This window comes from Phalangium opilio, unplaced genomic scaffold (assembly GCF_054372755.1).
Source record: "Phalangium opilio isolate 3A_F unplaced genomic scaffold, DU_Popi_V2 ptg000329l_1, whole genome shotgun sequence".
Classification (NCBI taxonomy): Eukaryota; Metazoa; Arthropoda; class Arachnida; order Opiliones; family Phalangiidae; genus Phalangium; species Phalangium opilio.
In genome coordinates, this window is record NW_028324226.1 from 2,610,201 (window position 1) to 2,625,610 (window position 15,410).

A 15,410-nucleotide genomic window follows, 5' to 3' on the forward strand; every position below is an offset into this window, starting at 1 on the left:
CTGGGAAATCAGGGAAATTTGTGAGGTTAGAGCGAGGGTTTGAGTATGTTTGCTCTTAAGGGGTTGCTTCAACTATAAAACCACTTCCGTTGTTATTACTCCAAATATGGGAAAAACCTGGAAAACTCAGGGAATGTATGGGGGAAAAAAACCTGGAAAACTCAGGGAATGTATGGGGAAAAAACCTGGAAAACTCAGGGAATATATGGGGAATAAAACCTGGTAAACTCAGGGAAATACAAGGGAAAATATCTGGAAAAATATGAGAAAAAACCTGGAATACTGAGGGAAGTTGTATGAGCCCTGGGTACCGTTTTTAAGTGTAAAGGAATGAATATATGTCATAATTAAGCTTGATATAAGTTAGGTAATTTTATTACATTCATAATTGCTATATTAATAGAAAATTTACATTTTTTGTTTTTTTAATTTAAACGTCAAAATTTATGACAATATAAATGCGCGGGCGTGAAATTTGATAACCGGACCTTTTTTTTTTTATTTATTTAAGGTTTTGTTTTACTTTTAATTATAAATCATTTATTTATTTTAATTGTGATATGCATATTTAAAACATCTCCTGAACGGCGTTAGAGAGCGCCCTTAAGAGCTTGGAAACGCTTCTTTGATCCTCATCTTGGTCATTTTCTGGGTTATCGTCATTTTCGGCCTCAGCCCATGGGTTGGCGGATTTCAAGGAAGCGTGGATTGTCTTACTATCGGGATAACGGAGCTTGACATCGATGTTACCGCTTTCGGGGTCCATGGTGATGACTTGGATGGAGTTGCCTAAAGTTTGAGAGTTGACGAGTTCTTCGGCCAATTGGAGGGCGTGTTCGGTGGCTTTCTCCAAATGCAACGATCCGAATTTTTTCTTGATCTACGTGAAAGATTAGGTTTTGAGGATTTTGTAGAAAAAAATGAAATGAATTGCCTATTGGTTCTTACTGTTTTTATTATGTCCTTGATGAGTTCGAGAACGTGTTCCATCTCGGGATTCTCCTTAATTTTTTTGTACAAATCTTTTAAGTAATCAATCATCTTTTCGTAATTACCGCCGAATTTTTCCTTAATGTCGTCCCACTTCTCCTTAATAAAGTCCTTCAACTTCTCCGCGGTTTCGCTTTCCCAGAGCTCCTTCAGTTTGTCTCCTAACTTCTCCTTCCACTCACCAAACTTTTCCTTCAACTTATCCCACCATTTGTCAAGGGGTCCGAGACTGATACTGGGAAGATCGAGGTTTTCTGTTTGGGTTTAGTTTTAGTTTAAGTTTAAGCGTATTTAGCAGAATTTATGGTGATTTTTTTTTTACCAAGAATCAAATCCTTGGTAGCGACAACCATTTTGTAGTAACCAACGGGCATGTTTTCGATCTTGCTGTAGACTAGTTCGCCAACTCCTTCGATACCATGGCGGTTGTAGGCGTACTTGAGTTCGTAGCAATAAGATCTGTATGGGCACGCGGCTTCGGCGATATCGGAGATTTTCTCAACGATAATTTTCCAAAGGTTCTTGATTACATCGGGGGTGCCATCCTCGATCGCGACCCTCATTTCCTCAAAGTACCGTTTTCCAGCCTGATACAGATCCTCCCAGATAGCGCGGAAGTTTCTAAGGAGCGTGACAGTAAGGATTAGTTAACCTCGAATTTGACGCGGTTAGTGCGAAACCTTACGGCAGAGATCCTAAAGACTTGCGCACGGTCTTGGAGAAGTGCTTGTACTCTTGTAGCCATTCCTTGTACATGTTTGACCATTCTTTCTTGGAGTATTCGATGAAGGGTCCGACAATCGTTTCTTGGGCTACTTCAAGAGCGTCTTTAGTCACATCCCAGGCAGCTAGAAGGGGTTCGGTGATCATACTGGCGTCCAGGGAGTTTGATTCGGACATTTCCATCAGTTGGTACTGCGTTATAGTAATCACGGGTTATACTTAGCCGTCATAAAGAGTAGTAAAGGTTTTTTTACTAACCATAACTTCTCCGAGTTTCTCCGGGCTCCATCTAAGGCTGGCACGAATGACAGTTTCGTCTTGAGGGTGGCTGAGAACCAGACTGGCGTCGGTGGTCTTTTCCTCGTTATCGTATGATTCGGCGGTGAGGGACAGAAGTTCTTCCCTATCTTCGGAGCTGGCGCAAAAGTGGTATCTCTTCGATGGTTGCTCTGATTGAAATAAAATTCAACCGTAATTTAGTACTTTACTTTCCTTATCCAAAAGAAATAATTTAAAAGAATGGGTCTCACTGGTTTCGTCTAATGTAACTAATTCAGCGCAGTTGCTGGGAACGTCGACAGTCAGTTTGTAGGCCATCGGTTCTCCGTTAATTTCGCTGTTTTCTTCGAAGACGAAGGACTTAGAAGTGACTTGCCACGAACCGTGACCCTCTCCGTTGACGCGAGGTACACGAATCTGTTGACATAACACCCGAGTTAGTTATGTAGTTGAGACGCGTCAAAAAATCTGTCTTACGTAGTAGTGGTATTCGTTGCTGTCGGTGTTAAGTTCGGTGTAAACGCTAACGGGGTGTTTGCTGCTGGAATGTGGGTTGATCCATTGTAATCCGGCGCTCATGACTTCATCAACCTTAGCGATGTGAGCCTTGGCCTTGACATCCAAGTTTTGGCGACCTGGATTTCGATAAAGTTTGGTCAAATCGTGTGAATTTCGTTATTTTTCGGCTCTTTGACTTACTTTGATCGTAGATTGAGACGGTGAGAGTCAAATTTTGGTGTTGGCGCGTAGCGTCATCGAGTGCAACATGGGCAACGTATTGATCTTCTGACTCCGGAGACAATTCGAGGGTAGCCTTTATTTCAAGAGGTCGGACGCTTCCTTCCTTGTTGATGATGTCCAAAGAGGCTTTCTTGGGCTAAAATTGAAAATATTCAGAATCAAAGAAACCTTGTTTTCAATTACGGAGTGTGCATGCGTACAGATTCCATAGCCGGGTGTGAAACTTGGGCGGAATAGTGATACTGTTCCTCGCTCTGCTTTCCGGTCACGATGACTGTCAATTTCTCTGCTGGTTGACGGATGGCGTCAGGAACGAAAGAGGCGGTCAATCGGCTGCTATCTCTAGCCCGTTTGCATTGGGCTTGCGCAACGGATTTTCTATGTGGCGTGACTAGTTCGATGGATGCTTCAGTTTCGCCATCCTTTCGGTTGTCGAGCTGGGTGACCAGTTGGTAAGGGCGTTGATCGACCTTAATTGCGGTTTCGTGGTTGAAATAATCTGTGGAGATTTCTAGGGTCGATTCGGCGTTAACTTCCAAGGTTTTAGCCAGTTGAATTTGAAATTGTCCGTTGCGTTTGATTTGTCCGCGGCTGTCCTGGTTGCTGTACGATGCGCTGGTAATAAGGCATTGTTTGGAACCGGGTGGCGAGCAGACAGTGAGTTCTGGTTTGATACCGTTCCTGTTGCTCAGCCAACGGGCGTTGATTTGAACAGGTTTTCCAAGACCCTTGGAGGAAGCTGACACTTCGTGGCTATTTCTTGAACTAGTCCTCGATCCGTCTAAAATCCAGTTGAAGTCACCGTTCTTCAATTGTACCTGTCCCGAGTATTGACCTTTTCCTTGTTTCAACAGTTGAAATTTGGAAGCCATGATTTCATCTTCGTCTTTCTTTAAAGCTAAGTTCAACTCTTTTCGGCTTTGGTCGGCGTCCAGTTTCAAGACGAGGCCGTATTTGGCTGTGATATCGGTATCTAGGTCGAGGAAAGCTTCCAAACGGTTTTCGTTGACTAAACCGGCGTTAGATTCGAATTTCCTATGGTCATTAACATCCACGGTGCTTTGCAGAGAGTATCCATTGCTGTTATCAGCGACTCCGTGCATTTTCAACGTTTTGACCGCTGGGTAAGGAGTCTTGGCTTCAATGGTGGCGGAAACCTTTTGGCCTTCTTTGGCTAACTTGACGGATCCTTGAACTCTTTGTCCTTGAGCGTTGGCGGCTTCAACTTCTAACTTCAACATCTTGCGGTTCTTAGCGTAGCTAACGGCAACGTTTTGCTTTTGGTATTTTTGCAAAGGAGTGGTGACGGTCAAATGGACGCTGTTTTTGTTCTTTCCAGATTGAGCGATTTCCAGGTGGGCGGTATAAGGTTTTCCTGGTTGCACTTGGACGCGTGCGTTTAGGTTCGTCTTGGGGGTTGAAGAGGATTCCTTCTTAAATCCCAATGAAAGTTCTTTGCCGTTTAATGTGGGAATGGGGGACTTCGAGCTCACAGACCAGGAGATTTCGGTTTTGGCCGAGTCATGTTGGAATTTTCCGACGCTTTGTAATTTAAGCTTCTCTTCGTCATTTTGGGCGACAGAAAGGGCGCAGTTCATAGTGTGATCTTTGTCGATTTCATGTTGTACGGAAAGAGCCAAACTTTTGGGAACTCGTTCTCCATCAACAACGATTTTCAAGTCGTGGGGACCCGCGACAATATCGTCACTAACTAATCCTTTAACGCTTATTTGTACTTCTTGGCCGATATTTGCGCTGGATACAAGTTGGTATTGGGGAGAGGCACTGTTGTCTTCGCGAATCAATTTGACTCTTACAGCGAGTTGGCTGGAATCGTCTTCAGGGTGTCCCCATGAGGCAGCGATTTTCAAGTCCCGGGTTCGGTCATCTTGTTCGAGAATGGCCGATCCAGTGTATTGCTCGTCTTCACTGGGTTGGATGTGATAGTCAACTTGCTTTCGGTTTTCGTCGCTTTGGCCTCTAACTCGAATCTTCCTTCCATTGAGATCTGCTTGCACTGTCGCTTCTTCGGGACTGATGTGAAGCTCGACATCGTAGACAGGCTTTCCTTCGGATTCGGTTTGACTGCGAATATCGACTCCTTCCTCGCTGATCTTAAAGAGAGCTTTCTGTCTGAGTGGGATGGTCATGGATGGAGTTTTCATCTTGAGGTCAACTTCGTGGTGAGTCTTGCTGTTGTCGCTGTTCATGCGGTAGTTGTACTCAACAACGGCTGTTTTGTCTTTGGCCCATTGTACTTCAGTGTGACCCTGGAATTCGTTTGGAGCCGTCTGTTTCAGTCTGTCTTCATATTTCAAGTTGATTTGAGGAGTCCTGACTTGAGCTCTCAAAGAAATTTGAACCGGTGAGGTGAATTTGCCACTGTAGTGGAGAGAGGCCAGGGAAACGGTCTTTTGGCCTAGTCTGTAGGTGGCTTGGAAGGAAGCGGAGGGAGCTTGGGGCGTGGATCGGTCCCATTCGGTCTTAACGCCGATTGCGACGGGTTGTTTACCTAGTGGGGTTTTGAGCACCACGGAATTGTCGCTGCTGCCTTTTACGTATCCATTATCGGCTCCTTCCAGTTTGCTGACTTGGTGAAGGTGAATTTGGGGTGAAACGCTGCTATCTGGACCGTATCGGTAAGCAACGTCGTTCTCGACATGCTCATCGCTCTTCAGGATATAATCCCAACGCAACTGAGCGTTTTTGCTGGGGAATTGGGTAGTTTGAAGTTCGACTACGGTGCTGATTTTATTGAAAGTGGCGCTTCCTTGGTTTTGAACTTTCAGGGCGAGGGAAGCGGTTTGTTCCTCATTGTTACGGGTTTGGTATTTGGCGATTACGTTGACGCCTGTCGAAGATTCGCCCTTGTCTACGGATCCATGGACTTGACCTTCAATACCTGGAACGCTGACCTTTAGGTCGCACGCCACCCTAAGTTTCGCTGCGGGGTGCAGGCTTAATCGACCGTCCTTGGTTATGGAACCTATAGGTGAATTAGGCGTTAACTTTAAAGTGTTTCATTTAGGGTTTACGAATTCCTTACCTCTGATGTAGGAAGGCTTGTTGATCGGACGGTTGGCTTGCAAATCAATGTTTATTTGCTTTTTTTGTCCTTTCTCGACCGTGGTGATAGTTCCTCTGAGGGTAATGGGTTGTTGTCGAGGAATGGTCACGGTTAAGGTAGGCTTTATTTGCTTGGATGATCCCTTTTCGGAAGTTTCGATTTTGCCTTGGATTGCGTATTTCTGTTTTCCATCGATTAAGACGGAAGCTTGGGCGCTTTGTTCCGCTTCGGTGTTTTCCCAAGATACTAAGAATAGATAAATTAACTATTATATTAAAACAATAACCATTCCTAGCTCGAAGCTTCAAGCAATTTTTCTTACCTTCAGCGTTAAGTTTCTTGATGGGGGAAACTAATCTAGCGCTGATCGAGTGTTGTCCGGGATTACATTGGGTTTTAACTTCAAGGGCAATGTGTCGGTCGACTCGGGAGCCAGGGGTGTTGATTTCGAATTTGTAGACATCTACTGGCTCATCCTATTATATAATTAATTAATTTCAGTAATAACTTTAGAGATGCGATTAAAAAGCTTACTCTGTCAGCGGGAACTTCAAAAGAAAGTTCGAAAGCTTTCATAGATGGATCGGTTTTCTTGAGGACAATTTGAGCGGTAATTCCACCATTGGGCAAGTAAGGAGCTTTTTCGTTCAGAATGGGTTTGGGGGCCTGGGAGTGGTAGCAAAGCTCGACGCCCAAAACTTTGGACAAAGAACTTGTGCAACCTTGACTCTTATAAGCTCCGCTAGTGGGAATGACTTGATCTTCGCCGGAACCCTGGATCTTGTAAAGTTCGTAGTTGACGGTGGCAAATCGAATTGTTGGTTCGGGAGTATCCAACCTCAATTGGACAATGCGTCCTTCCTTGAGAAGAATCTTTCCTTGAATGTGGTTGGAGGTGTGCATTTGGAAAACGGCTTTAAGACCGGGTTTCTCGCTTCCGGCGTGAACGGTGATCAGAGCCTGAACTTCGACTGCGGCGCTGGGGATGAAATGTCCTTCGATGTGAATTTCGGGATTTCTTTGACCGGAAACCAAATCCCTAACATCAGCCTTTCCTTTAGCTTTGAATCCGGAAACGACGGTGGCACCCAACTCGATTTCCATCTTGAAACCACTCATGGTTGGCATGGTCAATTTGGTATCCAAAACCTTGGCGGTATAACTGCGTTCGACTTCTTGATCCTTTGACAACTATTTAGGGAAAACCAGAGACATAATAAACGATAAACTTCTATTGTCGATAAAAAGGGAAAACTAAACTTTACTTCTTCAACCATCTCGACCAAGTTAAAGAGTTCTCTGCGGCTAAGAAGGCTGGAAACATCTTCGGATGTGACTCGGACGACTTGATGTCCGAGCACGGAAATACCGAGAGATCCTCTGGGCTTGCCATGGTTTGGTGGGTTAGCCTACGACAGATAAAACTTAAGTTTTTTCCACTTGAATGAAATATTCTAATACATACCGATCGCCTCAGGATGTTGAACCTGCTGAAGGTACTCGGGGAAGATTCTTCTTCTTCGTCATCGATTTCGTTGTCTGATTCTTTGAATCCTAGCATTTGCTTGATGTCGGCTAGGGTAAACTTAGTCAAGATTCCTTTGGGGCCAAACAACTTTTGAACGACGTGTTCCAAATTGACAGCACGAGCGTTTAACTCCATGACGTTTATGGAACTTCCAAAGAGGTGAATGGTAGTGTTGAGGTTGACGGATCGGGGAACGGTCTCCTTGCCCTCATGGATGCAACTGGCTTGAACGTCGTAACCTGCGTTCCACTTCTTGGAGAACAGGGAAAATTCGTAGAACCTGGATCGTGCGTCGCTTGATTTGAGTTTCTTGATCAAAGTTTCGTCACCGATAATTTGACGCAGATATTTTTTCAAAGGTGAAGAGGATTCCTGCATATTGGTCAAGTAGGACCAGATGAAGGCGGAAACTAAAGTGAAAAAGAGGATATGTCATTTTTAGGTATATATAAGGACTTGCGTGTGCTTTAATTTTACCTTGGTCAGCTCGTTCCTGCTTAAGAATAGACTTGAATTGGCCGATGGTATCGGGTCCCGCGTATTGGATTGCGGCGGAGAAAGCCTGAATCCTAATCTCATCATCCTCTTGATTGTTAGTAAGGACCTTCATCATGCTTTGGTAAGTTTGGTTGTGTCTTGGAACACGGTTGAAGGCCTCCAAAGCGGCGACCTTGACGGCGTTGGGGTTCTGTTGACGAGCGAAACATTCTACCACGGCCGCCCTGGCAGCGCCAACACGTCCTAAGTTCTTGAATCCGATCAAGGCGTGTACGGCCTCTTCGTATTCTTCGGGGTCGGTGGATTGACACTTCCTCAAGGGTACTTGAAGCGCGGCAATGGCTTGTTTAACGGCGGGTACGTCACGGCAGTCCTTGGTGTTGTTTTGGAATTGTTTTTGGTTACAGAAGTTGTTGATTAGAGCGGTAACGCCGAAAATTGATTGTCGACCAGCTAGAGATGGATCTTTCAAGAATGGCTACGCGCGAAAGACCGTGTTTATATTAACTTTGTCGTTTCAAACACGTCATTTCGAGGTTAACTTACTAGGAAAGCTTCGATGACTTTAGCGTCAGCGTAATGGTTGAAAGGCAGAAGAGTAAAGAAGGTTTGAACTCGGACAGTGGACAATACATTTCTCTGAATAAGAAAAGCCGCCAATTTCATGGGTCCTTTGGTACCGGCGATCGCTAAAGCATCGAGCAAGATATCCCTAAAATTAAGTCATCATTAGGCCCCTTCTTTATGAGCTGATTTAATTACAATCACAAACTTAATAAATTGGCCTTCGCATGGTTGGTCGTTTTCCAAATCTTCGTAGATCCTCTTGACTTCTTCAAATGGTAAGTTACGTAGGGCTTCAACCAATTGGTTAATGTGGTAAGGAGTTCGTGGTTGAACTCCTTCTTTGGTGTTTTGGCAAAGCTTGGACAAGACTTGACGGACAACTCTGGTGTCTCCTTCTTCATCATTTTGGGGTTCGCTAGCGAACAACAAGTCACTGGGTTCTCCGGCTTCGGCTGAAAGTGAATTAATCACGATTTAATTAAACACTGTAACGATAAACTTCGGAGGTTTAATGAATGCCTACCGGGTTCAACTCCGTTGTTTTGGGCGACTAGTCTGAGGCTGGTCTCGGTGACGATCTTTACTCGAGGTGAAGATTCATCATCTTCGTCTTCTCTAGCGAACGGACTAAGCTGTTGCGTCTGGCGACAGTTACTCTGTTGCAAGACTCTGCTCTTTTGAACAATTTGCTGGCAAACGCTTTGTCCCGTTACTAGAGGGATGTTTTGAATGGGCTGTTGGAAGCGATTTTAAGAATTATAAACTTGGGATAAAAATGTGGCGTATTATGTATGGGAAACTAACCGAGTTGGGAGACTCGTAAGAACCGAAGGGTGAAATAACACTGCTCTGAGTTGCCTTGCAGCTGCTCAGGTCCTTGATTTTTTGATATCGTTTGGTGTTTCCGGATGATTCACTTTGCTTGTAAACAGTTTTGCAGACTCCTAAGATGTCAGTCTTCGTTCGAAAGGCGAAAGCGTTAGTGTTTCATGAAAAAATGTATAATTTAAATTGGCATTATTTACCTCCTGTACGGAACTTTCTGGTTGTCCTGGTTTGGCTCCCAATTGAAGGTGAGTAAGAAGGGCACGCTTGATATTCAAGACTTGCTCGCTGGCTTCGTCATCTTCGTGAGGGCAAATGCTGTGGACAACACCATCGTAACTGAACCTCAGTGGGTGCTCTTGCAGTTGGTTCTGCAAAACCCTGTAGGTGGCCGGGTTCGCTGATCGAATATCAACGTCTTTCAACTAAAATCAAGGACAAATTTCAACCGATTGTCTCGAAGAGATTGGTCAATGTTGGCCTCTTACCCGCATGACCATTTCGCATCCACTCAAGGATCCGATATGGACTTTAGCGGTCATCTTGACGTTGAGGGGCGAGTGGCCACCTCCAGTTGCAATTTCAACATTGCTTTGATATTGGTAAACGTAGGTTTTCCCTTCAGGGAACTGGATTAGTTTGTTAGCTAAGGAGGAGGAAAAATAAAAAAGAGATCAACATGTTAACAAACATTCTTGCAAAGTGTAGCCATTCTTACGTCACTCGACAGACTTATATTTAACCCCATGTCTAAATACCCATAATGTCTTTTAGATTATGAGTATTTTCAGCCCTGCCACAAACCCCCCCCCAAACTTCCGGTATAAGTATTTCCATGACGTCAACTTCGTCGATATGACCAGGTTAAATTTTCTATATTAAATAGCTACGTCTTTCTGGACCAAGCTTTTATCTGGTACATCTTCATAAACCCAAAACCCTGATGATAATAGTAATAGCAAAAACCCACATAACCCCGGTGCCACTAATCACGTGTTAATCCTACACCATTTTTTCATTCTAAAAGATGACAAAATAACATAACTCCGGGGGGACCAGTTAAATGTAATCGTCAGTCTATTTTATCATATCAGTTCCCAAGAGATTTTATGTTAAAACTAGCCGTTACCCGCGGCGTCGCTCGCGTGTAATAAGAACTTCCATCTAAAATGATATAAATAATGTGTAGATTTTACTGATGACTAATATTTTTGTAGCACCCTACGAGCGAAGGCACTCGGCACAGTCCGTCAGCCCGTCGGGATATTTTTTATTACTTTTCACGCGGACATTATTCCATAATGAAGGGTTTTTAAGTTTTTGGCCGCCATTTTAAAAGATGGCAACAAATCGAACCCAAAGACCTTTCAGCCCGTCTATAGGTTAAAGGAAACCATTGTACTAAATATTTGTGAAATCGGTTGAAACGCGCGGACTTTATTGCATAGAGAATATTTTCTTACATTTCTGGGCGCCATTTTAAAAGATGGTGAAAAATCTAACCCGAAAGACCATTCAGCCCGTCTTAAGGTTAAAGCAAACCAGTGTACTAAATATTTGTGAAATCGGTTGAAACGCGCGTACTTAATTGCATAGAGAATATTTTTTACATTTCTGGGCGCCATTTTTTAAGATGGCGGCGGATTGGAAAAATATTTCTTAGTACGCGCCTACTACTCATGAGTAACGTTCCTGCAAATTTTCAGCCTTCTAGGGCAAGCGGTTTGGGCTGGGCGTTGATTATCAGTCAGTCTGTCAGTCAGTCAGTCAGTCAGTCAGTCAGTCAGTCAGTCAGGACTTTGATTTATATAGATATAGATTAACTTTCTATTTCGTCACCCCGAAATTATGTCAAATACTTTGGGGGATTGCAAATTTTTTTTATAAGAGGCGATATTTTCTTTCTTAGATAATAGCATAAGTTTAGAAGATATGTTCCATAAGTATGACACTTCCTATGCTAATTCTAGAGACTTAGTGAGAGCTTGTTCGAGAACGACAAGCGAGAATTGAAAGCTACACTCGGTTAATTTTGCAGTCCATCTAGTCCTCTTTAGTCCGTACTAAGCCTTTGACAGCGTCTCACCGGGTGTCGCTTTACCTACGTCACTTCATGACAAGTTCCAGTTTGTAACCAGTGACAAACTTATGAAACATATCTTATGAACTTATGATAATAAGTTAAATCTCGGAGAAGCGAGGGAAATGTATCTTTGTTTTTATCGTATCGTGATTTAAGTCGTCATTTTTATTGATAAGAGCGGTTTTGAGTGGATGAAAGGTTCAAGGCGAAGAACGAATGTAGTCAAGACATCCCAACCATCCATCCCCATCATGGCCTGATACTTAGTCTTTACACCATCACGCGCTCACGTGTAATTGACTTTTAGGCTTTTACAAACAAACATCGTGTTATTTTGTTCTTACTTGGAGAAGTGCAGCTTTCGGAACATATGGCATCGAAATCTCGGGCGATTGGGCCTGAGGGATAAAAACAAAATTAATCATAAAAGTTCCTCGAATTAAATGAGTAATCAGCTTTAGATTTCGAAGAAATTATTAAATCTGATTTGATTACCCCCACGCGCACGCTTCCAATTAGGATATAAAGTTACCCCTTAAGAATATTAATATTATCTTTCAAATTAAAATTCTATTTCTGTATTTGTTGCTATAGCTAACGAGTTCCCCATCCGCATTATCTTAGAGAGAAAGTGCAAATGCCCCGCATCAATATCGTTTTGTGAGGTCACAACTATCTACATTTTCGTGTAAACAGGGCTTTAAAAGTGTGGTAAACAGGGACAGAGGTTTGCGCGATAACATTTTAGAAAACTGGGAAGGAGATTGGGTAGGGTCACCTTTAAAAATCTCGGATATAGGTTAAACATTTTGGAACTTAAATATTCGTTTTATTAGCAATGACCAATTTCTATTCATTATGTTAAGACTGCCACAAGAGTTCATAAGACAAATTAAATTCAAAACTAAGAGTGGCAATATAACTGAAGCTAGAAAAGTACCTTCTTAAAAGATTCTAGCTCTATCATAAACTAGGAAGCTAGCTAGTGTCTTTGCTTCTATGTATGGTTTTGTTAAGGAACAGTGTGCCAACTGTTCATTAAGAAAACCATGGAAACGAGCGAGATGTAACTTGGGTGGATTACAACACATTGTTTAACTCTTAATTTGACTTTGAAAACTGCTCTTGAACCGGAGCGAACGCAAGGGGAAAACTCTGATCCGAATAGTCCTTTGTACTTGAAAGTTAATCCGATTTGGAAGATGGTTAAATGTTTTCTTACCTGCAAAAGCAGCTCCCAGAAGGCACGTAATCACTAATGTTCTCAGCTCCATGCTTGCTTGGAACGAGACCCGAAGTGATTTGGCTACCTGGGACTGGGATCTTTATATATAGGACCCCCCTCCTTGAGAATTGATAAGGGCTCTCGCTTCCCGAAGCAACTACTACAATCTTTTGCCGTTCGAAGCAAGAAACGCGATTATTGATAAAAACTTTACTAAGATGGACAATTTATATGCTTAATCAAGCTAATTTTTATTTTACTCATCACGCGTATATTCAATTAGAATTAAACTTAATTCTCGCCTCGTTTTAAACAAATGTGCATTAACTAGGATTGATTTTTATAGTGATATATATTATATGCCTTTACATTCATCATTTGGTTGTAAAACCGATAGCTTTTCGATGCATTTTTTGGATTATTTTATCGCCTTTTTTTCGAAATATCAGCTGTAATAATTTGCTGAAATTATGGGTTTTTCATAATTTTTAGTGGTTTTAGGAATGACGCGAATCGTCTTCGAAATCAGATACATTATTTGTATCTTACGTTTCATAAGAAATCAGATTGTAGTATGTGAGCGACAAGGAAGTCCCAAAAATTACCATAGAAAAACAGATTATGTTATTGCTGTTTTCCAAATCACTCAAAACTATAAACTCTTTAAATTAAAAAATAATAAATAAAAATCTTAGATTGTAAAATTCGCTGTACACGGATTACTTTACGACTTTACTACAGTCCATGGTACAGGCGTATATCTCGATTACACTGAGTTACTGACCTATCGGAGTATCACGGTATTATATTATCATCCTTTTCAGTGTAAGCTGCCCTGTCCTGGGGAAAAAATGTCCAATGGACACTCATCATCTGCCAGCATCCGTAGATTAGCTTATAATTTGTTTATTAAATGATATTTATATATGTTTATGGGTAAGATTATATCAAAAGTTCATCGATAAAGTCAAAAAGTGTACTTCATTGAAGCTTGCTCGCGCTGTGTGATAGAGTGGTACTGAGAGCAGGGAGAAATGAGGTAAGATGGAGTGGTATTTATGCCGGGAAACCTGCGGCACCGTGACTCTCCCAGCGTACCTCGCGCACGCCCCTACCCTTCGGTAGATGATTGACAAGCGCTGCCTCGTAGCACCATTTTATTTGTATAAGAACTAGCTTTTATTTTTAAGACAGATGGGGCGTCCTTTACGATTTCGTACTGTAAGACCCTACTTAAACGCTGGGGATGCTGCCGTACGTGGGGTACAGGGGCAACGTTATAGGTATGGGGGTTGCCACTCCATCCCTCTCTCCTTCAAGCTGAGAGGCAAGGATTTACGGGGACGTAACGCCAATATTGGTAATCTAAATTGAATGGTTTGAGTTGACGACTTCCAATATGGTCGCCAAAACCGAGGTAAGAGATAGTAGGGTGTGACGTAACGAGAAAGTTCATAGTAGCAGACTATATGGGAGACTCCCTTTACCTCTCAGAACGGAGTCGACAGCTCTCTGCGTATGATTACCTTCACGAACTTAGCACAGGGAGCAAGCGTGAATAGGCTCCTAACGTAGATGGTGCTAGCTCTAGTACCAAGATTTAACGTTTGGATCTATTTTCTATAAAGCTTTGACCCCCAAAAAACCTCTTCTCTGATTGGAAGGCTAGTGTCGATATTGAGAGAAGATGGTCGTTTGCTTCTCATTTTACATGGCGTCTACAGCCAAAGGCTGCGAACTGGGAACGAAGCATACTTCATGTTTTTATCTATGAACTTTTAATTATATTCTGGACCTTTTTGAAAAACTGATGATAAATGAACAATTAGTTCGTTAGGTATGACTTCGAATGTTTTCTTTTATGTTGACAACATATTTCTAATGACAACAGTTGTGAAGTTTTTGTGAATCATTGTCTTTATCTATCCATCCATTGCCAAATTGCAAATTTACGAAGGATAGAAAACGAATGCCCTCTAATTATTTTCGAAAGTGGCGAAAACGTTAAGGGGACCCCTCGTAAATAGAGCGACTATTTAAATAAATGAATTTTTATCATGTTGTTTTGTTTTTTCTTTGGGAACATATTAATGAAAAGTTTAATATTTTAAAATCATGATGGTAAAGATCTTACAGATGTAGAAAGTGAAGATGAGAGGGCACGGGTAATTGGAGCCGAGAGGCTTTATTGGGGTCCAAAAAAAATGCAGGACCCCTTGGTAGCATCATAAGTTCCTAAGATATGTTCCATAAGTTTGTCACTGGTTACTGAGAGCTTGTCATGAAGTGACGTAGATGAAACCAACCAGTGAAATCACAGTTATAAAGTCGTCAGAATTGTGACGCCTGACGGATAGTAAGTTCTCAAGGCCGGCCCATAAAACCAGCAATAGAAATTAACACGGGATATATGGGGACACAATGATCCGCTGTATGTATTCGTGATACCGTTTATAGCAAAGATTTCGTCATAGTCCTTCCGCATTACCAATTTTTAGCTAAGTCCGCCAATGAATGAACAGTACAGTCCTAAAGGATCTCTTAGACAAAGACAACATGACTTATACGGTGCTGGGAGTATCATTTACAATATTACCGCTCTCAAAGAAGTATCTTTTAGCATAAGTTTATACAGACTAAATTTTAAGATGGACCCCAAAACCAAGTGTAGTCAATTCTCGCGTCGTTCTCGAACTAGCTCGAGATGTAAGTCTCTAGCATTACGAAGCATAGTTAGTGTCATACCATAAGTTCATAATATATGTTCCATAAGTTTGTCACTTCGTTACTGAGAGCTTGTCATGAAGTGACGTAGGTCATAGATTCTCGTAAAGTGACGCCTGGTGAGGCGCTGTCAAAGGCTAAGTACCGACTAAATAGGAAG

General features: G+C 42.3%; 1 protein-coding gene across 1 annotated transcript; it reads right to left on the reverse strand.

Moving 5' to 3' along the window:
- Window positions 1-347: 347 nt before the first annotated feature.
- LOC149610272 (uncharacterized) lies at window positions 348-12,669 on the reverse strand. The gene is made up of 23 exons (XM_089859261.1): window positions 12,524-12,669; window positions 11,646-11,699; window positions 9,707-9,864; window positions 9,419-9,643; window positions 9,198-9,350; window positions 8,917-9,127; window positions 8,599-8,845; window positions 8,373-8,538; window positions 7,806-8,304; window positions 7,266-7,738; window positions 7,066-7,209; window positions 6,335-6,991; window positions 6,123-6,276; window positions 5,780-6,046; window positions 2,934-5,719; window positions 2,692-2,869; window positions 2,470-2,627; window positions 2,244-2,409; window positions 1,972-2,162; window positions 1,676-1,905; window positions 1,313-1,611; window positions 949-1,244; window positions 348-880 (listed from the first exon to the last, which is right to left on the reverse strand). The coding sequence occupies exons 1-23, from the start codon at window positions 12,573-12,575 to the stop codon at window positions 569-571; spliced, it is 8,076 nt and encodes a 2,691-aa protein (XP_089715387.1). The 5' UTR covers window positions 12,576-12,669; the 3' UTR covers window positions 348-568.
- Window positions 12,670-15,410: the final 2,741 nt, after the last annotated feature.

Coding starts and splice junctions, on each gene's coding strand:
- LOC149610272 (XM_089859261.1), bottom strand. CDS start 12,575: ATGGAGCTGAGAACATTAGTGATTACGTGCCTTCTGGGAGCTGCTTTT. Junction 9,644..9,706: donor GATGCGAAATGGTCATGCGG/GTAAGAGGCCAA, acceptor CCTTGATTTTAG/TTGAAAGACGTTGATATTCG. Junction 9,351..9,418: donor CAGAAAGTTCCGTACAGGAG/GTAAATAATGCC, acceptor TTTCGAACGAAG/ACTGACATCTTAGGAGTCTG.